The 23,362-nt window shown below is 37.9% G+C and overlaps 1 protein-coding gene across 2 annotated transcripts in view; it reads left to right on the top strand.

Annotated features, from left to right (window-relative positions):
• DOCK1 (dedicator of cytokinesis 1) overlaps window positions 1-23,362 on the top strand; it is a 545,238-nt gene that overhangs the window by 449,147 nt on the left and 72,729 nt on the right. For both annotated transcript variants that reach the window (XM_019555687.1, XM_019555686.1), the window contains exons 39-46: window positions 535-624; window positions 3,678-3,782; window positions 7,481-7,622; window positions 7,862-7,940; window positions 10,024-10,108; window positions 11,848-11,934; window positions 16,560-16,736; window positions 17,833-17,916. In XM_019555687.1, the coding sequence (XP_019411232.1) occupies window positions 535-624; window positions 3,678-3,782; window positions 7,481-7,622; window positions 7,862-7,940; window positions 10,024-10,108; window positions 11,848-11,934; window positions 16,560-16,736; window positions 17,833-17,916 (849 nt within the window). The remainder of the gene's footprint in view (window positions 1-534; window positions 625-3,677; window positions 3,783-7,480; window positions 7,623-7,861; window positions 7,941-10,023; window positions 10,109-11,847; window positions 11,935-16,559; window positions 16,737-17,832; window positions 17,917-23,362) is intronic.

Raw genomic sequence — 23,362 nt, 5'->3', positions numbered from 1 at the left:
AACATTGTTATGCGTTCCAGATAGTTGAAGAATCTGGAATAGCAATTGTTAAACAATTCGGTCAGTTTAGACTGCAGTTGAATCTCATGCTTGAAGAACAGGAGTAGAAAATGCCATTGGAAATATAATGAATATTTGTACAAATCAGAAGAAGTATCTCCCATGTACTGCCTGATTTATCTGCTGTGGATATTAGATGATAATTAGTAACCAAATCAGATTACCTAAGTTTTAGGATTTCCAAGTTAGATAAAAGTGTGCAGAAGAATATGTTGTGTCACTAGTCTGGTTAGCAAGAGACATTCTTATTTTTTTAGTTGCTTTTCTTTTTATTTAAATTTCAGAGAATAAAAGACATACATGAAAGAAGCTGAAACAAATATTTGTTTTGTCACATTGTATGCACATTTTATTCATAGTGTTTTCAGGCATATAGCAAAATGTATTTTGCTTGTGGTTTTTTTAAGATTTATTTTAATCCAATGTTGTTGTTTAACCAAGGTATATAATTCAGTTGCGTTTTTTTTCCAACAGATGTGGGAAGAGGCCATTGCCTTGGGCAAAGAACTTGCAGAACAGTATGAAAATGAAATGTTTGATTATGAACAACTCAGTGAACTGCTGGTAGGTTTCTTTTCACTTCAATTTAACAGACATTATATATTGTTTTTTGGCAGAATTTCCTTTTTTTCAGGTTTAAAAATAATGAAAATTCCTTTAGCCTCCGTTAAACTAACCAAGTGGGAAGGTTGATGTACTTGATCTTTTGGGGCACATGTTGGCTGGCTTGCTGGTCATTTAGTTGGCCATCTTTGGCACTCACTTAAATGGAAGAAATATATATGTTTTTGCACTGGAAAAAAAATGCTCTGATTACAATGGCTGCTTGAAGACATAAAAAAAACAAAAAAAGCCTTTTATTTAAACTCCCTGTGCTTCCATGCCAAGTCCTGTGCATGTGCAAAAGAGGCAGGGCAGTATGTCTCTATAGATCGGGCACTTCATTGGGGCTTTTTTGGTGCTTCTATCTAATAGCTGATTGAATCAGCTTTAGGTAAAAGTGCCAGAAAGCCCTGCTACAGTGCCCAATCTATATAGACACTTCGGAGCTGGGTTGAAGTAATGCACTGCTTCTTCTTTTTTTTCTTTAACGTTGGCAAGCAGCCGTAATGCCTTGATTCTTGTGGTTAAAGGAAGTACGAAGTTTTAAAATATTTTCCCTGCTGTAATGGTGGGGGAAGGGAAACAAATTCAAGGCAAACCTCCAATAATTAGTTTGCACACCCAGAAAATTATAGCAAATTTATAAATTTGCTATACATAGAATCTAATTATTGGGGGTTATTTTATATTTGAGTAAATATGGTGAGTTATCCTTGAATAAAACAGGCAGTAAATTATTGTGGCTTAGCTTTCAATAACTGGATGATGAAATAAACAGTTAAATGTATTAATTTGAAATACAATAGTACCACCTCCTAACGTTTTTGCCAACTACTCAGTTGGTCTATAAAAGATAGCACAACTACTCAGAGAACCTTGCCTTAACACAGCCATGAGGTTTTGCATAAGCAAAATGTAAAGTTTTTTTTCTGAGAGCTGTTCCATGACAGATCATGAAGTCCATAAGACTTTTTTCACATGCCTCAGAGAGGTCCATGCAGCTCTTGAGTAGCTCATTGGATCTATTACTATTGGGCTAAGGCAAACAATGCTTTTCCAGGAAAAACCTGCCACATGGTCCTCAGCAAGTACTTTTATTAAGTTTAGGATGTAAAAATAAAAAGTAAAAAATAATTATTCTCCCATAAAAAGTCACTTTCCCTTAACAGTTACCTTTTTTCCTACTGTTTGCAATTTAATGTCACTTTTTTCATTGGAGCAGTCGCTGTTAATTCAGGGTGCCTTTACATGTGCTCTGGGGCGTAGTGGGATGCTTTAATTAGAGAGGCTCACAGTAGAGCTGCTAGTACAGTGCTTAGGGCATTTAACAGGTAGATCTATAATCATGCTACAAATCAGGCAGTTCAAAGTCTTATACCTCAATTTCCCATGCTCCAAGAGCCCTTAATGTTTGCATGTGTTTGCTGTCATTGTTTTGCCACAAATGGATTGACAAATCTAAGATTTATCCTAGTGCAGGACAGGAAACCTTTTGTAATCACAATTTTTTTTTACGGGATGAGAATTTTTTTCCAACCCAACTCATTAAAATCATTAAAAAATGGTGAGAAATATCCATGATAGTGTTGGTAGCCATGGATGTATGGATGGATGGTGCGACTGCCACTTAACTGACATCTATCATCCATCTATCTAATAAATCCCTCCAGCCTTAAGTGGTGAAGAAGCAGTATACTATATACACATCAGAAAGAGCTTATTGTGCTTCATCAACCTATAATTTCCAGAATCACCCTGTGAGATAGGAAACAGATTGTGAATCAGACTGCTGCAAATTAACACAAGGCAGGGACTTACCACATTTACTTGAATCCAGTATGAGGTATTTTCCCCTATTTAACATGCATGGCAGGAGGGGGCTGGGGCTGGGGCTGGGGCTGCAACTGCAGCTGTAGCTGTGTTCACAACCCTGAGCCCTGACCTAGGATTAGGGCTGCAGCCACAACTGCTGCCTACCCCCCAAACACCTGTCTCCTGGTCTGCTCCCACCACCTCCACAACTTACACTTCAGCCCAGAGCAAAGATCATATGCTTGCCTCTAGGCCACAAGACAGCCTGGTAACAGCGACTGTGGCAGCAGCAGCTTTAGCTAGACCCTAGAGCTCAGAATGGAGCTGCTACCACTACTGAGCCTGGCTAGGACTGGGGCTGGAGCCAGAGGATAAGCAAGAGAGGATCGGGGTTGAGGAGGTCGGTGGGCAGGCATGGGCCAGAGTCTGCGGGGGGGCTGGCACCAAGAGAAGCAGCATATGCCAGGGGGTACAGGCATGGAGGGGGTAAGCATTAAGGGGCAGGAGCAGGTTGGTTGACCCCGCTGTCCAACCACCTGCCTCACTGTCTTCAACACCTGTCACCCCATTGCTTAGCCCCTTGCTTTCCTTGCTGCAGTGCAGGGGTGGGGAGGGGTGAGAAAATTAAGATATCCCTTCAATAATTATATTCTCTGTATGGGAAATTATAACAAATGTATACATTTTCTATGTATAAAATCTAATTATTGCGGGGGGCTTAAATTCAGAGTCATTTTGGATTTGGGTAAGTATGGTGTCACAGAACAGCTACAGAGTGGTAACTGTTCAGGTATCCCACACAGTTGTCCTGAGTATGTGAAAGCTAACCTGAGGCAACTGAGCCTTGAATAAAATGTCTTTCAACCAGATAAAAAAGGATGAATAAAAAAAATAAAGAATTACTTTAGCTGCTTAAAACAATGAATAAAGAAAAAATAGAAAGCTGAGTAAAGGAGGATAAATAGATAAGGTAGAAAGATAAAGAAATACACATACACACGTATGCGCTCGTGCATGCATGTATACACACATAGATATTATATATAAAAAGGGAGAGGGGGTGTGTGTGTGTGTGTGTATTTCTTTATTCATCTTTCTACCTTATCTATACACACACAGGCACACAGACACTTCTTTTGTTCTCCAGGTTGTGTCTGTGAAAGACATTTTTAAGTTAAATGTTATTTCTGTTTCCATTGCAGAGAAAGCAAGCTCAGTTCTATGAAAATATTGTAAAAGTGATAAGACCTAAACCAGATTACTTTGCTGTTGGATACTACGGACAAGGATTCCCTACATTTTTACGGGTAAATATTAATTCACTGATTAGAAAAGGTTCTCTTTTCCTTCTGCAAAAGATATTGCCTTCAATATAGAGCATCACTGGAAAGTCCAATTCATTTGTAAATAGTAATCTGTTTGTAGTTATGTGGAGCAGACACTGGCATTTTCTCTTCCCTTTTGATCTAGCAGAATTGTATTAAAAGGAGCTTTTCTTTATGGCATATTCAGTATTTTATAAATATTTAATTTTCAAATAATTGGGAAAAGCAGATATAATAACCCTCAACTTCTGAATCCAAATGACTGACTGTGCTCTTGACCCAGTGCTTTAATACAGTGGTACAAGAAATGATCGTAGGAGAGAGAGGTTTTCTACTTCTATAATACTAGAAGGTTCAGAGAAGTTTAATATATTATTCTTGTCTGAACTGTAGTTTAAATTTAAAAAGTTACATCTAATAACATTTTTCTACCATCTTCTGAATACTACGCGTCTCAAATGTTTACTTACAGTATATCATAGTTAATTTGCAAACTCAAGCAATATTCTGTAGGCTTAACAAAAAAGAATTGTAGGAGTTGTGGACATGAAAAATAGTTCCATTGTAAGTATCGTACTAAAATGATACCTAACTAACCAGGAACTAGAATGATCCCCCCCACCAATTAAGCTGTTTGAATCTAATGAAAATAAGAAGGTCCTATAAAGATCAATAAGCATCATGCCTTATAAGAGCGAGACTGTCCCTATCATACATTTTCCAGGGCTTTGGACATTTTAGTTGCAAATGTTTGTTTTTATTGTTCTATATATGTTAAACATTAGCTCATTTGAGACCCTGAAACTCAATTGCTTTCTCAGAAAATAATTGAATAAACATTTTATAATATTCCTGGAGAACAAAACCACCGAGACAGGCTGTGATTAACAGTAATCTTCAAAACTATAAAATAAAATATATCAATGTGTCACTGATTACTTCTCAGAGGGTATTATGTCTCGGATTTATCGTGAATGTATGCAAACCTGTAATAGAGTGCACATTACCCCCTATGGACTGAGTTATCTGTCAGTGATTTAGAGGTGCTAAATACAACTGTGTAGAGAATGATTATATTAAGATCACAAGAGGCACCGAATGGACTTGACAGAGGGTTTGCTCATTCCGCCTCAGACTCGACTATATTTACATTCAGGAAATGTACAGGGAGTACAACACGCAATTTTCCAGTTGAAGCACTATGTTATCTGTATATTCAAAGGAATATAATGCAAACTAAGAATAGAGTTAACCAGCTATATTAATATTGAACTGATTTTCTTCTTCACAACTGAATAATTTTGGTGTTACTGCGGCAACACATTTATTATGCTTCACAAATTGTTTGTCAAGGGTCAGTTTGTCTTCCATATTAGCAATAAAAACTGTAACATTTGGCTATTAACTATGCTGCTGACAAAGTTCTCAGTACATGCGTCTCCTGGTATTCTTTCTCTTCAAGTTAAATTGAATTATTCATTTTTTATACATCTGTCTTCATATTTATTTGCTTAGATAGAGATAAATATTATTTTGGCTGTTGTCAGTTTGAAGGAGCAGCATTGCAGAACCAAACCTAATTGACTATTAGAGAAAGTATTAGAGTACTTTGCCCATAAGCCATTGTTTTACTATTAAGTTTATTACTTTTTTCAACAAGTGTTACTTCTGAGATAAATAATCAATATAAGATAAAGTATTTTCACATTACAGTGTTATTTTTCTATCAAAATTTATTTTAATGCTGGTCAGTTTAACTCTACAAACTTAAGCCCTCCTATGTAATGTGCTTGTTGCTAGAATTAAGTATAGCTGTTCAATTCATAAGTCAGAGTAGTTGTATGCAGTTTCTTTAATTTGCTTCATTCTTAGTGACGGATCAATATATAGAAATACAGGTAACTTAGCAGTAAGCAACACAAAAGTCGTTATTTTCCAATGACCAAAATATTAGTATATGTGTATTTGATAGAATGAATATGTTTCAATCTTCTTAGATATATTAAGTCAGATGTAATATCCTTGGCTTTGTGCGAAGTATGTTGCGCTAGAGTTAAGATAAGATTGATCATTAGCTTCTATATCTGTATAGATTATATAGAACTGTCCAGCCAGATGTAAGGAATCCCTAGTATGCCTTGCACACTTGTTTCAACAGATTTTTTTTTTCTTGGTAATGTTTAGACATATTAAACTGAAGTCTACTCTAGTTAGGGGGACAGTGGGTGCCCATGACATTTAGAGCCCCACCCGAACACATGACATTTACATAAAGCATTGAGTTAGTCTTGTCCTCCCAACCCAGCAGACATTTGCCTGTTCAGATAGGGGCAGCCGTGACCAGCAGGTGGCCGTGTTCTAGCATCTTTGGAGGCTGCTGAACTGCCCCTCTCCCCAGCCCTGTCCCCCAACCCCCCCAGATCCAAGGGAGCAAGAGGGATGGGAGAGCAGCACAGCGTTCATTTCACCCCCATCCCCCTCCAAATCAGAACAGGCAAAGCAGCTAGCAGCTGCTGCTGCCACTCTCAAAAGGGCCAGCCACAGCTGGGGGGTAGGGGAGTGGAACGGAGCCCCCTAGCCTCATGGACCCAGCCCGGTTCCTCCAAATACCCCATCCAAGGTAGCTGGGGACAGGGCCTGTGAGGCAACCAAGCTCCATTCCAGTCCCCACCCCTCCAGCTCAGGCCAGTCAAAAGCCAGCTGGCTGCTCCTTTCCTCCTTCCTCACCTGCTGACCACCCCAGTGACTCTCTCCAGTCCAGCCCCACCCCGCATGAAAAGGTAACCCGTGAGAGAACACAAGTTCCCTAAGGTGCTCTAAAGCAGAGTGCCTTAATCTAACAACTGATTTGACAAGAGTTAATTTTTTGTGCGATCGGCTATTTTAAAAGCACTCTGCAGGTGTGCCCATGTGTTGTGTCAGGGCTGTAGGGTGCTTTCAGGGACCCCATCACATGAAAAATGTAACTTGTGTAAGCACCCTGTATGTCCTGTTTTTGTTGGGATAGTCATTTTTTTTTAAACACCTGTCCCATGCATCCATTCATTTTCCTCCATGTGCTCAGTAGTAGCATGGAGTTCAGACAGCAAAGTACGCCAGAACTGGTGGAGGCAGTGATGCATCCCATTTTGAACCTAAGAATCCTTGGTCACCCGAACACTAATGCTTCCATGCAGATTGGGTATTTTTCAGTTTGAGGGGGCTTAAGTATAATGAAGATTAGAATTTGGCCCATACTTAAAAAAAAAAAAAAAAAAAAAGCAGCAGCATAGGAAGAAGAAAAAAATCAACCCCTCATACAGAGGAAGGGTACTTAAGTGTTTAATATATGCTTATCTGTTTTTCAGAATCTGGGTTTTAATTATTTGCTATGGGCCTTTACTTAACAAAACAATTAAACAGTTAATCCAGTGTTTAAGCCCCATTGCCTTAAATGGAAATTAAGCACTTTCTTAAAATGTGTGCTTAATGGATTTAAGCACATACTTAAGTAGTTTGCTGATTGGGAGCCATAATACTAACTAACTAATGATAATATATGTTGTTATAAACTAGAAAATTTTATACATTTCTACCTTTAGTAGCCAGCATTTGAAGAAGCTTTCACATGCCTTTTCTTAGTTGTTGTGAACATACTCTGAATGTTACTATATGAATTTCACTGCACAATTTATTTTCAGAACAAAGTGTTCATTTACCGAGGGAAGGAGTATGAACGTCGTGAAGACTTTGAAGCAAGGTTACTAACCCAGTTTCCCAATGCAGAAAAAATGAAGACAACATCTCCACCAGGCGATGATATTAAAAATTCCCCTGGACAGTGTATCCTTGGAAATTGCTGTGGGCATAAACTCATATGAATTGATCAGACTAAAAATTTGTAAATGTGGCTAAGACTGAATAGGTCTCTCTGCTGCTTGTTTTTATTGGTATTTACTGTTCATATGCCTGTTTCTATATAGTTACAGACAACTCTTAAAACAAGGAACTTTTACCAATTGAGCCTTCCTCTCCTGCATAATTTAAATTGTGCCATTTCAATTCTTAACCTTCCAATTCAGATATTCAGTGCTTTACTCTAAAGCCAAAACTTGATTTACCACCAAAATTTCACAAGCCAGTATCAGAACAAATTGTAAGGTAACCAAAAAAACTTACATCTACATTTTTATCAGCCTGGATAAATCGTATGCTTAGAGAATAGTGTGTGCATGTATGTGTGTGTGTGTCAGATTTTTGCAAACAAGTTTTTATAAGCAGCTGTTGAAGATAACACATACTTATGCAAAGAAAACAAGGTGGCAATAGATGTGCCTAGCTAACACAGCTCAGTCCTACTCTATGGCTGTGGATCTAAGGTACTATCAGAACGCAAGTAAACAGTAATCACAATATAACTTCAGTTCTTTGAGCAAGAGTTCTGTGGTAGTTATGACATGATAAATATTGTGCTATCGTAGCTGTAACGGGAGGGCGTCCTAGGGGTTGCCATGATCTCCCCTAGTTAGCCACAAGGGCACCCTCAATTTTCTCCCTACACATCTTTGATATTATATGTATAATAGGGAGGCTGCCTTTCTGTCCTCTTGGACATGGTTGTCCTATTGTACCCAGGCCCTGTTCTGCAATGGGTGCTTTGGGGCACCCTAGCCTTATGGGCTATGTGTTGCTCCACCCCTTTACCATGCCCCAAGCCTCTCAGATGTAACTGACGTTGTTTGGTCTCCCGCTGTCTCTCTGGCTCTCCACAGCCTTGTCTCATACTGGTCTTCTCGCGCTGCACCTCGCTGGGCGCTCGGGCTCTCCACAGCCTTGTCTTGCTGCCCCCTCTCCGGTGCTCCTCGCTGCCCCTGTCTGGGGCTGAGGTTCCCACACTGCCGTGGGTCCCCTATAAGGCCTCCTCCAAGCCCTAATAGCCTCACCCAAACCTCCGGTGAAAACAACAAACACAAAACAAAGCCCCTGGTCTAGAACATAAATTCCAGTCGCCCAGCTAAATCCCCCTTGGAGCCACTTCAGGGCTGCTCCATTTCTCACCCATTGGTACTTAATGCAGTCAGGCTTCCCCCTTCGCTCACTCAGGCAGAGCTCCTTCCCCCTTGGCTGACAGCAGGGAACTTCCTCCTTGGCCTCAGCCCTGGGTTTTAAATGGCAGCCGGGCCCTGCCCCTTCCGGTCAGCTGACCGCTGGCAGGTGTGGGCTCCTAGCTCCCTCTGGTTGCCCTAGCAACTGGCACCTGTGTAATCATCCAGGCTTTACCAGTAGCAGGCAGTAGCCAAGCAGGCAGCATTTAACCATGATAGATCTGAATGTTTTACAGGACCTGGAAAGAGAAAAAAAAAATTGTGTGTGTGTATGTGTTTAAAATAACGTTTCAAGCTCTCTGTTGAGGTAGGCAACCCCTGGCACACGTGGCAGAGGCCAGAGCATGGCGCACAGGCATTTTGTTTGGTACTTGCACATCAGGGAAGGGGCCAGGGCTGCAGTGCTACAACAAGGATCGGGCCCCCTCATGGCTCCCCCACTGTCCACCTCGGTATACCAGCATCTTACAAGTAGATGTTCTGTATGTTTCTGGCACTCTGCCTAAAAACATTTTTGACCCCTAGTCTATGCCAATGTTGTCTGTTCCCAAGTCGAAATGATTCAGGGTAACTAATTTCCATCAAAAAAGGTTCAGTAAAGTTGATCAGAAAAAATGTGACTGTTTATTCTTTTTCTTTTTCCCCATTTTTAAATGTTACCCACCAAAAAACAAGAATTAGGAAATGTCAAAGATAGATGAAAATATTTTGGTATAATTTGTTTCCATTTTTTAAATCTATAAATCCAGGGTGAATAACTTATGTTAGATAATTACGAAAAACAATTATACTTCCGTTTTTTGCATGTTCCTTAAAACGCATACAGCTGCATATCTTAAGGGCAGAGCAGTTGTTATGAAATATCTTAGCTGTTTTTGGTAGTATTCAGAACAGCATCTATCTCTCATGCCGTGTGCCCGTGTCTTCAGTCATCAAACATTAATATCCCACACACACACACACGCGCGCGCGCACACGCACACGCACACACACACACACACACACACACACGGTTTTAAGACAGGTACTCTTTTGCCTTGTTAACAGTGAGATTTAGCAGCCATGTCATTGAATATTTTTTTAGGTTGTTTGAATGAAATTATCTTTGTAGTTATACTTTTCCCCCCTTTTTAATTCAGTTTCTATAGGGTGAATGAGGTCCAGCGATTTGAGTATTCACGGCCTATCCGAAAAGGAGAGAAAAACCCAGATAATGAATTTGCAGTAAAAATATTTCTTTTCTTTTTCTTTGAATGCTGGGTAGCTATTTTGTGGGGGAGGCAGGGGATGGGAAGGGGAGGAGTAACGGGGAGAGTTGGTTGCTGTGTTTGGGAGGTATTTTTAATTCTGAAATATGTGGCTAAATTTATCATGAACATGTAAAAATTTGCATATAATGAATTCTGCATTTATAGCAGCAGGAAAATTAAACAAGGCTGGTTTTAGTTTGTTGAACACTGGACTGTTTTGCAGAAAAAGCTCAACTTTTTCAGGCCTTTACAATGTACTCATCCTTCATTGAAAGCTGTCTTGCCATAGGGATTCCAGCCAGGCCTCTTTTAAAACCAGTCTTTGCTACATCAGTAAATCTCTTACAAAACCATATGGTTCATCCCATAGTCAATAAAGCACTCTCTTTTATCACAGCCTGTGTCCGCCAAGTCAGTTTGAGCAGGCCAAAGTTGAGTGCTTTTTTTATTTACTATTATTGTTTGAAGTATAGCAGAAGTAGTAACAATAATAATACTTTGTGCTTTTGTATCCCTTTGCAATCCTAAATCTTAATATTCTTCTCGATAGTAGACTCCTGGAAATCTCTGTGCCAAATAAACAGAAATTGGTTTGCTAAGCAGAGAACTAGGAATTGTCTCTTCTGTTTCATTATCTGCCTCCTTACTTGTATTGGGTAGAGAATTACAAATTTACACCCCAGCCAAGGCTTGACAGTTGCAGCCTTATGTGCTAGAAGGGGTTGATTTGCTTCAAAAACTCTCACTTTTACTACAGATAGAGAATATTCAATTGTCTGTTATGTTGGCCTGTCTTGACAGACCTTGTATAATAAGTGGCAGGTCAGCTACTCGACAGATTTGGCAGTTAGTGAGTTTTGGTTGAGAAAGAAACAAGCAATCACAATACTAGTGCTAAAACTAACAAATAAAATAACGCTAAATCTTTTTAAAAATTCTTAAATAGGGCATATACTTAAGCTCTTAAGTGACTTAGGGGCTTGTTGACATGTTAGTTAGAGAAAGACAGTCATATTAACTGTACTATTCAAAAAAAAAAAAAAGAGGGGGAGGGGAGCAGGAAGTCAGTGTGCCCAAGAAAATAAATTTGGAAATTTGGTTTGTCATGACTACAAAAACTAATAAATAACATTTACTCTTTGTTTGCATTGAAAACAGCAACTAGTTTTTAAGTTGCATTTTAGCTCAGTTGCATGTTGCAGCAGTTTGGAAGATACGGTCTGTGAGATCCTGCTCTGTTGCAAAACCTCTAGAAGTTACTCTTCAAAAGCACAGTATTCTCAGTTACGTTGCAATTCCCTCCAAGTGTGGAATAGGAGCTTCTATGTTTGTGAGCTTTCACAAAGGGCTAGATCTTTTCCTAAAATCTGTCATCTGTTTTTATCCAATGTGTTTTTTTCACATGAGAGGCAGAGTATTTGGAAAATGACCATTTAATAGAGTCAGGTAGAGCTTTTATACAACATTAAAAAAATAATGTTTCCCTATTAAATACCTCGCTGGTGTTGGTGTTGTAGCTAAAAAATTGCAGACATAACCCTGCAATATGACAGTTATTCCATTTGCAGTCTTTTTTTTTTTTTTTGGCTTTGTATTTTTTATACTGCTGCACTTTTTCTTTTTTTCTGATAACAGAGTTGTATATCTTGGGTTACGATAAAGACTATAAACTGCTGACAGGCTATGTCTAACCTTCCTGTGTTGTATTTGCAGAATATGTGGATTGAGAGAACTGTGTATTTGACAGCATATAAATTACCTGGGATTTTAAGATGGTTTGAAGTCAAATCAGTTTTCATGGTAAGAAAAATTTACTGAGATTACTTAATTAGAAACATCTCATGCTGTATTACTGTGTGTTTTGTATTTGTGCAGTTTATGTAATAATGCCAGCTTAATATCTGTGATCAACATCAACATACTGGGGACTGACTTGCCCATTGTATTTACTGAAGAATAGGGTTGTTTAATAACCATGTGAAGGTAGCAGAAGTAATGTTGTTCTAACATTAGTTCAGAAAGGTAAATCCTACAAACCTGTGAGTTCTGGTTCAGCAAAGCATTTAAACACCTCTTATCTTGAAGCATGTGAGCTGTCCCTTTGATAGCAAAAGAGCTAGTCACATGCCTGAAATGAAGCAGAAACTTGCTAATTTAGAACAGAAAACAAAAAGTATTTTAAAATACTAAAAAAAAAATTCAAATTAAGAATTGGGCATTTTGATAGCAAGAAGAGAACAATAAAAGTTAAAACAAACAAATTACCATACTGGTGCTCACTGAATTCCTTTTGTAAATATAATTTGTGATCAGTTAGTTGATTTTATCCTCTGTCCCCTGCCCTCCCCCGTATTACTTTAAAATAAGTTAAGTATGCCTTAATAATTCCACAAAGAATTTCAACAAATGTATCTTCTTTTTTCTAGCTCTATTGCTGATACTGCTTCTGATTAAGAAAGACATGCATAAAATGTTTTTAATATTAAATTATTCTTACACAGCTCTTAATTTTTAAGTACCAATAAAAATATTGTTACTGAAGTTTTTTAATCTCCCCTATGAAACCTGTTTTTAAAGAGAAAGAATAGTTTACATATTATTAATCTAACCTTTGTATTTCTCCATTGTGACTGTTGGACAGTTGTATTAAGATGAACCAAAGTAATTCAGGAAAAGTTATGGTATCTATAGTAACAATATGGATACGATGTTTGACAGCATTAGGCAACTGAATAAAATGCATTGAATTTTTTATTAATTTTGTATTTTTCTAACATAATCATTATAGAAAGAAATACCAGGTTGAGCATATCTTATGAAAATCGCTTCTACTTATGAGTTAAGAAAGCTGCCTGACAGGCCACTGTATGCAGACGATTTGCACGTGTGCCCCTTTAACACTATGCATCTCTTAGAAATGTGCATAAATCCTTCTCATAGAGCTTCTTCTATAAGCCTTTTGTAAGTAAGGATTACATTAGCCACAGAGCTGAAAAATTATACAAAATATAATTTAATCATAATGATTAAAGACAGCAAAGGATTACTTTTGACCTATAATGTTAGGTTCAGTTATGACAAAAGCGGTGTTACGTGTTCATAAACATTCTTATCAGGTAAACATCTAGGAGCAAATTTAAAGTCTTGTGCTTTTATAACAGATGGTCCAGATATAAATACCATAGATGATTTGCTAAATATAGTGGATGAAACTACATTTGAACATTTCATTGATTGTTGATAGAACCACAAAATATTTTACAGGGCTTTTAAGTAAAGAGTTAATACTAGCTCAGATCAGAAGATCAAATAATGTATGTGGTCTTTTCTGTTTTAAATAATGAAACATGAGTTTTGTGAATTTATTTGTTGTTTGAAATTATTTGCTAAATAATTTCTGCTAATAAGTTTTGTTCCACAGTTTTTTGAACAATTTGTTATGAGCATTCAGTATTTCAAATCTGAGCTCGTAGGCCTTGCAGCTTTCAGATATTTTGTGGCTATTTCTCTTGCAAGTAGATGGGCATGACTCTTGAAATGAAGTTTTCGGCTCCAGTAGACATGTTTACAAATGGAAAACTTACGTTAAAGTATTTTTTATGTGCAAACTTTCATGACTATAAGTTTAGCAACTAAAATATTCATGGAAAACAAACAACAAGAATGATCATAGCAAAAAAAAATACAGCTTGATTTAAAGTGAATATTTTCAAGATAAAATTGGAGATATATCAATGATTCAGATGCTGGATTTTGAATTATAGTCAGTCAATGAATAAATAAAGCAGGGATTCTAACCTATGATGTATTATAGCATTTAAGCTAAACCCATATGTCAGGACTGTGACGTACTTAATCTCTCTTTGCCATAGGAAGGTGGTCTGGTACTTAGAAAGTACTTAGAAAAAAGTCATAATTTCAAGTGTTCAAATTTATAATAAACAGGGATTGATCTTTCTTGAAGTAACTGGGGCTGACTTAAAATATGAGATCCACTGTGCTCACTCGACCTCAAAAAATAATTAGGAGAGAGTCACAAGAAACAGAAATGAAAAAGAAGGAAGATGAAGAAAAAAGCCAGGGCTGCTCCTGAGAGAGAGCGTATAAGTTAAAAAGTCACTTTTTCACCTCAGTCAGTATTAAGTGTAACAGTTGTCCAGTTTTCTTTAAAAAACTTCAGTAGCAATTTATTTTCATGACAAATTATTTGCCAGTGTAACACCCTAAATTTAGCATTTAACTCTCACAGTGTAACCTGTGTAGTTTTTAGTAACTATGCAGGCATTTTTGTCATCTCATTCACCCTATTCAAAGTACAGTTCTTGCAAATGCAGCAGTCAGATAGAGGAATCTTCCAAGTGGTTAAGTCTGCTCTAGCTGACAGACACAACAGAGCTACTTGCATGTTACCTTGAATTTTAAAATAATGCCCAAAACGTGCTCTTTAAAATGATAATTAAAACAGCCTTGATGTAATCAGATAACAGGTGTAAGAGTAACAGCTAAAGAGATTTGATTATAAGTGGCTCTCAGAAGCATGTTAAGCAACTGATAGCTAGATAGGAGTGCTTCTTTATTTATGTAGCGTTTATGTAAATTAGAGTGTAATCAAATATACACTTGCATTTTCCTTACAAGCCCCAATTAACCTTCCTTTTCCATACCCAGCATACCGTTTTCAGATAAATAGCCATATCTTTAACAACCAACCTTGAAATGAAGAATTCCAAAGTAGGGAATGTTTCTGGTAGGTAGAGATTTAGGTTTCTTGGGCTGTGTCCAGATGAGCATGGACATGAGCTATGTGGCACCGCAGACCTGTCTGTGGCACTACACATTGTTCATGCAGGTGTTCCCTGCGCTGCTACCTTGCAGTGCAGGAGGGGGAAGGGGGGCCTAGAGTTTGAAACCCACACTTTAAAAAAGTGGTGTGGCACACATGGTAGCAGCACACACCACCCAAAACCGGAGCCTGGCCTGCTAGAGCCATGCTCCAGTTGCCAGCCAGGCTCTGAGCTGCAAGAGCACCACAGCTACAGCTCCCCAAAGCCCCCCTGGCCCTAGGTAAGGCTGCTGGAGCCAGCACAGTTGCTAGCCCCAGCTTCCCCTACCCCACTGAGAGTAACCAGCTACACACCAGAGCTCATGTGGCATGGGCGTTCCCCAGGGACAAGTAGTAGTGGCACAACTTATGCCTGGGGAAACACTTGGCCGTGCCTGTCCGGATGCAGCCTTTCTGTCCATTTCTCAACTGATGTTAGTATATATATTTTAGCTATATTTCAGGTATTTTGCAAATGTTGTTATTCTGTGTAAGCAAGTGTTATAGTTATTTGAATTGAACGTATTTCCTTGCATATACCATACCCCAAAATAAAATACTCATGTTGTTTTTGAAAAACAAAATGAAGAAAAAAATTTCTCCCCTTATAGTAAGTAACTGAATAGCAGGACCTAAGAGACTGCAACTTCTTATTGTTCTGCTACCTGTGCTCAGACTTTACTTTTACTTTTGCCTGGTAAGCAACAAGGAACTTCTCTTACCATATTTTCTTGCATATATCATGTGCACCAATTTCCAGCACCAGGTTTTGGGGGAAAGAGGGTGTTGTACATGAGAAAATATAGTATTATCTTTTCTCATGGAGCAGTAGAGGGTCCATATGATTCAAGTGAGGGTGAAGCTACTCACATTGCACTCACTTTATTCAGAATTGATTCACTGTTAAAGAGTCTGAGGGTTTTTGGTTTAAATAATGACAACTTTGGGTTATACAAACTTTAGGTTAGCTTTTGCCCTTCATTTCCTAAAATAGGAAGAACACAGTACTACCTCCTGAAATAAACGTGAGAATGCAATTGTTTACAATACAACTTCTATTTTCTGAGAGGATACCACAAGAGTTACTGCAAAGGCCAGACAGAAATACCATTTTTCTTTAGTGGCTCAACTTTTTAAGAGTACAATATCGAGAAACCCCTGACAACTCACATCAGGAAACTATCTGTTTTCTTACTATTACATTAAAAGGGTTTTCTTCTGTAGTCATGAAGAGCTGCCTTTCTGCAGCAGTTTCCTTGTCCATAATTTTCCCCAGTATCTAATAAGAAGTTCAGAGAATCTGTGCAAAGCAATTCCAGTGCTTTAAACTTACTTGATCTTTGAGAGCCATAGGCAGCAATAATAATGCTGTACCAATGCAAATATAAACCAACTTCAGTAAAATTAAGTTAATTAGTATTTAAAATAATTCATCACTAAGGTAGTGTTTTTCAGTGCTCTGAATCTTCACCAGACTCGTCTTGGTTTGTACACAAAACCCTATGACTAATTTGTCAGCTGTTAAATCATTTCCAAAATTACACACACTAAATCGCAATAGAATTTGCTCCTAATGAACATTTGTTTCATACTGTTCTTTTAGGTAGAAATCAGTCCACTGGAGAATGCAATAGAAACCATGCAGTTGACAAATGATAGGATCAATAATATGGTTCAACAGCATTTAAGTGATCCAAATCTACCTATTAACCCTCTCTCTATGTTACTTAATGGAATTGTGGATCCTGCAGTCATGGGAGGCTTCACAAACTATGAGAAGGTACAGTCGAAATTAGCTGTCATATTTATCCATCCTTTAGTTGTAGAATTTCATCATGTAAAAGTGTGTGTGTGTGTGTGTGTGTGTGTATGAATGTGCACATGTGAGAGAGAGAGCACGGGAGAGACAGAATTTTGAAGAGCTAAAATGCCCCATGTGTTTAGCAATATATTATAATGGGTTAATATTTTTAAAAGAATTTTGTGGGTTGAAGAAACAACTGTAAGGTTTGTTTAGTAGTGAAGTTGAAATAGTTTACCAAGGGATATGAAGGATTCTATTTCTTTTGAAACAATTTGGTCAGATTTGATAGCTTTTAAAACAGATGCTGTCATTCACCTGGAACATGTTTGCATCAAGGTAGACATTACTGTGTGAAATTCTATGGCCTACATTACACGTTTAGGTAGATGACCTGATTCTAATGGCTCCTGTCATTATATCTCTATGCTTATATGGATTGATTTCATGAAAGAGCCTTATTGTAAGGTATTAGTCCATTCCAAATGTAGCTAAATGAACTGAGCTACTTCATGTAGCTGTTATCTGATAAACATGTACAGAGGACAATTACAAATGTTGAAAATATAAAAATTACATGCATGCCCAATTGATATGAGCTCATTTACACACTGCAGATTCTCATAGGTTAAATTAAAGAAATGTACTTTCAGTATCCTTTTCACAGAGTAACTTCTGTGGTCCTTCAATACCTCCAGTGTAGCTTGCCTACACAGGACTCTCAGACCCCTGGGCTTTGATGTGTAGGGGTGTTATAGATGAGGAGCGCTCAGTAGAGCTCTTCAGCAGTGCCACTGGTGTGTGATAAAGGGTTTGTTATTAACCTTCGTGGGATAATCTTCCTTCCTCTACTTTGTTGCTTTCAAGACATAAATTCCTTTGTATTAATCAGTGTTAAATCAGTGTACCTGTCCTTCCTCACCTTTAATTGTGTATTTGTAAAATAATACTTTATAGCAAAATCTGTTGCTTTGATTTCTTTACCTTTGCCTTAACTAAATATTTTCATAGGTATCAAATGTTGACTGATTTTAGAAGTGACTGAAGTAACTGGTACTTTTCTGTCTTTTGTTAGGCTTTTTTTACTGAAAAATACATGCATGAGCACCCAGAAGACCATGAAAAGATTGAAAAACTAAAGGACCTGATAGCATGGCAGGTAAAACTGTCTAATGCAAATTGTGCAGGGGCCAAGTGACATACGAAGGCGGCCTGCTGTCACTTTTGACAAAATTCAGGCATCAAACTGCTCACCCTAGTGTATACATTTCAGTGGCATTTAGACTGACTTGGAACATGAGCTAAAGTTCATCTTTTTGAATCTGACATAGTTTGTCATTTGGTAATCCCACAAGTAACTAACATTATTAACTCATTTTTTATCACATAGGCTATTTTTACCCTTTAAAGATACAAATATTTTACCTTTCAAATGAGTAAATATCTTAGTGTTGGCTGATACTATTATGAATATAGTTCTACTTTTTCCTACTTTTTAATTCAGATTTAATATGAAATTCCATGCAAACTGCATTTAAATATTAATAATTTAAGCACAAAGAAATCAAATACTGAGGTATGAATCTGCCCTTTGTATATATGTGTTAACAGTTGAATTATGTGATCACTTAATGTATCTTCAAATACATGTAGGTGACAATTAATAAAAATATTATATACAGCAGGCACAGTAAATGAAGCTAGAGATGACTTGAAGCCCTTGCCTCGTTCACTCTTTGCTTTACAAAATGGATATGTTATGATACATGGTGAAACTCTGCAATACCATACTTACGGTTTCTGTTCATAGCAGAAACATACTTTAAATGGATTAACTGAGAGATTACACAGGGAATCTATGGTGAACCATGATAACCCAGTTCTCCTAGCCCTATGGCTTAAATATAGCACCATCCTTCCCATGTGAAGAGCTACATTTACATGTACCAAAAATACATTTCAAGAAAATCAGGAAACCACATTCCAGCCTTTTTTGTAAGATTATGTGCTGCTATTTTTATGATAAAAATCTACCAATGACTAGAAATGTTTTCACCATGGACAAAACCATGACTGTTGTTTTTTTTTATATTCAATTCCCCTTATTATAAAGGGAATAATTTAAATTTCTAGAGGATTCAGTTTTACAGATAGCAGAAACTGAAGTTATAAAGTTCAAAAATCCTCTGAAGGCCATAAAACTATTGCTGAACAAAAACTAGTTTGGTCTGCAAAAGTTATATTGATTTTTTTTTTCTTTTTTTCCTGTTCTTTTCCCCTGCAAGCTTTCACAGCAGATTGGATTTTAGGAGTTTCAAGTTATACAGAAGAAAATAATTTGATCCCAAGAGAGTAACTTCATGTCAGCACTGTGTCATTGCCCTTAATAACTATATTAAAAATGAATTTTCATAGTTTTCATGGTTACAGTTTACCCCAGTAGAGGATCACATTGCTGATTACATTAGTACATTTAAAATAAGAAAGTACTCCCAGAATATGCACATAGAATATATCTAGGTTTTGTCTTGATTAGTTAGATTATATAAATACATATTATATATATAATTTCCACATTACTAGTTCAATTAAAATTGTGATGGACAATAAGAAACTTTTTGAAAAGAGATTAATAGTTTCATAGTTGGTAGGGTTGGAAGGGACCTGAGCAGATCATCTAGTACGACCCCCTCCCATGGCAGAAAGAGTACGGGGATCAAATGACCCCAGCGAGGTGTTCATCCAGCCTCCTCTCAAAGACCCCCAGGGTAGAAGCCAGCACCACTTCGCTTGGAAGTTGGTACCAGATCCTATCTGCCCTGACAGTGAAGTTGTGCCTCCTGATGTCTAGTCTGAATCTACCCTCTACCAGCTTGTGACCGTTATTCCTAGTCACTCCTGGGAGTGCTCAGGGCAACAGGGACTCCCCCAGTGCCTGCTGGTCCCCTCTGTAAACAGCCACTAGATTAATAGAAACAAATTCTTTTTCTGAAATTAAGGGGTGCATCTGTCAAAAGACAGCTTTGTAAACTACCTCTGTCTTGTCCAAATTTAGAATATTTATATTTAAAACATTTCTAGAAACTATTTAATGTCTTGCAGAAGGTAAATAACATAACTTTATAGAAAAGGTGCAAGGATAAAGAAAACGTAAATATTGCTTCTCATGTATGAAACTAGATAGAGGGGTGGGGGGAGGTGGATAAGAGAGAAGGGATGGAATATTTCACCCCTTAGTCACTAATTTGAATTCATCAATATTCAGCAATAACTTTTTCCCTATATGTCAGATCTGTTGATATACATGAGTAAAAATAAATTAGGAAATCTCTAGTTCCTAGTAAACAGGTTTTCATGTAGCTTATTGTTGGTGCTGTGTGATTTTTAAGAAGATTGCTTTTATTTGTGTGTGTGCATGTCCAGGTGTGCATATATATAGCAGATACAAATTATATTGTTGAATGTGACTAATTACTTCCTTAACCATTTCACTTACATTGTTAGACTCCTTCACCTTGCCTTTCTCTCTTTGATCTTTTGGAATTACAGGCCCCTTGGGCTAGGACAGCAACTTCCATAGGCCCTTTCTGTTAGTACTATAAATGAAAGAAGAGAGATCAAAAAATGAGAACTTAATAATTTTTTTTGATCAGTCTCAAACTATAAGGGAAACTGGAACTACTGTCTCGAGAATCCATTACAGAACAGGACAAATGCACTTACAGATGGGGCAATGTGGTGACAATGTTAGGTTTAGCCTATCCTATGAATAAAAGGCCTTTAGTTCCTAGTGATTCCATTCAGTTTGGTGCTTTCCATTGACTTGAAGTACCTGCTTATGAAAAAATAGTACTGACTAAATTAATGCTGTTAAAATGTAAATTTAGGATTTTCAACTTTCCTATGAAATGACGTGGTATAATTTTCACGGAACATGATTGACTGCACCAATTCACGGTTATGTTTCAGTTTTTTAGGTCTACTTAATTTATGTGGGGGATTCATTTTTTTTCTAATGTTTTACTTTTTATTTCTTAAGGAAAAACATCAATTTCTATAATGTTATTTGACCATGTCATGTTGAGATAAAAATAGCTGATTCCTCAGCCCAGAATGGTAATAAAGTTTAATTTGGTATGATAGCATAGTCAGTATCTCAACTGCTAGCCATTATATTTAGATCATACAAAGACTGATGCATAACGCATGGAATGACTCCTTTGCCATACTGCTGCAGGTAACCTACAGTGTACAACAGGAACCATTCAAAAAAATCTTCTTAAAGTAAATTTTTTCATTTTCATAAGCATTTGGAAGTAGAATTGGAGTATTGTAACGTTTTCTGTTTAAGCAGAAAACTAAAAACCCTGTCTGCTGAACATATTAAATAGTGTAGTAGCTTGGAAACTTTTAAAAATAGGAAATGATTAGGAGAAAAATAGGTTATGGAATAAATGGTATTTGGAGTAGTTTTTTTTTCCCTTTTGAAATTCAGTTATGCACTGTTATATTTGATTTTTCTTTTTTTTTTTTACTCTATAATAAAGGGGTCTGCAGATGAGAAAAAGGTTGAAAACCACTGTTTTATTGGACTAACTCTGTAGTTGGTCCAGTTAAACACATCACAAAAAAGCCCTTGCCTCTCATATATGTCCTGGACCGTCAAGATTAAAACAGCACTTTAGCCCTACTACACGTGAACTTGAACAAATATCTCCAAAACAGTTGGACAACCTCCAGCCAAGACTTCACCAAGTTTTCTCTTCAAATAAAACATTTATTTATGTCTTGGTCATCTTATTCTTTCTCTGAAGCAGATTGGGTGCTCTCTCTTTTCACACCCTATATCCTATGACATTAAGACCACAGTGTCACCAGCCTTTGAATGGACAGAGCTCATGTTTGAAATTAATTCTGTAAGATTTAATCCTGGATGTTATCCTTCCTTCAACAGATACTCTATAAATAATAGAATCTCACAGAGGTTTAACTGTATCCAGTGTCCTCTGAAGCTAGTTTAGCTAATAGTCTTCACCAAGACAAAAGAGAATGCTTAATCCATGCCATCTTTATGAACATATGGATACCGTTTCCTGCCTTCTACTTGACTTCACACTAACATGACTAACTACATCTCTCTGCAGTTTCTCTAGTCAGCTGGAAGGAGGACCCTTGGAGCCAGCGCCTCTATTTAACCTTTTCTGTTGAGCATTTGATATCAGCTATTTAAAACATGCATTTCATTAATACCTTTGATGCAGCAGGGGACATTCTAGGCCAGCTGAATTTTTCAGTGCTGAGCCAGCTGGGTCTGTGTACTCAGACTCACTCTGTAGCCATGGAAACGTGCATCTAGAAGTGAAACTGGGTCCCCCATCCCCAGAAGCTGCAGTTAATTTTTGACCAAGTCACAGAGGTAGAATCACCAAACTTCCAGTCCCCTGGGAATGATATCAGTGGTACCTGCAAAACTGCATCAACCCTGTAGTGCTGAGCGTATCCTTTTGTAGTACTCTGAAGTGGTATTTAGCACTACAGATGTAATACAGTAATACCTCTCTGTGACCTAAGGAAATGTCTTTATGGCTCAAAGCAGTGCTCTGCAGATAGCTAGCTCCATAAATGAAAGTGGACCTGCATTAACATTGTACTATGCCCAGACTAAATAGTCCTGCTGCAATGAATGGCTGGCACAAGCTAATATAGGTAGACTGCTTAGAATTCCCAACCAGATGTGTACAGAGCTGGCTTAGAAAACTCTTTACAACACCGGTTTGCACTATAGAGATGTATAGAATCATGGAAAATCATAGAAAATTAGGGTTGGAAGGGATCTCAGAAGGTCATCTAGTCCCAAATCCCTGCTCAAAGCAGGACCATCCCCAATGAGATCATTCCAGCCAGAGCTTTTGAGCCTTAAAAACCTCCCAGGATGGAGATTCCTCCACCTGTCTAGATAACCCATTCCAGTCTTTTACTACCCTCCTAATGAGAGTTTTTCCTAATATCCAACCTAAACTTCTCTTGCTACCCTTGAGACCACTGCTCCTTTTTCTGTCATCTGGCACCACTGAGAACAGTCCAGCTCCATCCTCTTCGTAACCCCTCTTCAGGTAGCTGAAGGCTGCTATTAAATCCCCCCTCAGTTTCTCTTCTCTAGACTAAGTAAGCCAAGTTCCCTCAGCCTCACCTCAGAAGTGATGTGCCCCAGTCCCCTAATTATTTTCATTGCCTTTCCCTGGACTGTCTCCAACTTATCCACATCATTTCTATAGTAGGAGGTCAAAAACCAGGCACAGTACTCCACGTGGCCTCTCCATTGCACAATAGAGAGGAATAATTACTTCCCTCAAACTGCTGGCAATGCTCCTACTAATGCAGCCCAGTATGCTATTAGCCTTTTTCTTCCTCATCACTAGGTTGCCTCCTCCATTCAGTAAAAGACCTACATTTTCCTTGACCTTCCTCCTTGTCATAGATTTCATAGACGTTAGGGCTGGAAGGGACTTCAGAAGATCATCGAGTCCAGCCCCCCGCCCAAAGGGCAGGAAGTCAGCTGGGGTCATAGGATCCCAGCAAGATAAGCATCCAATTTGCTCTTGAAG

The sequence above is a fragment of the Crocodylus porosus genome, unplaced genomic scaffold (assembly GCF_001723895.1).
Source record: "Crocodylus porosus isolate Cpor-Errol unplaced genomic scaffold, CroPor_comp1, whole genome shotgun sequence".
NCBI classification, from domain to species: domain Eukaryota; kingdom Metazoa; phylum Chordata; order Crocodylia; family Crocodylidae; genus Crocodylus; species Crocodylus porosus.
The sequence above is the reverse complement of the archived record's forward strand: the minus strand, read 5'-3'. Positions and strand labels throughout refer to the sequence as shown.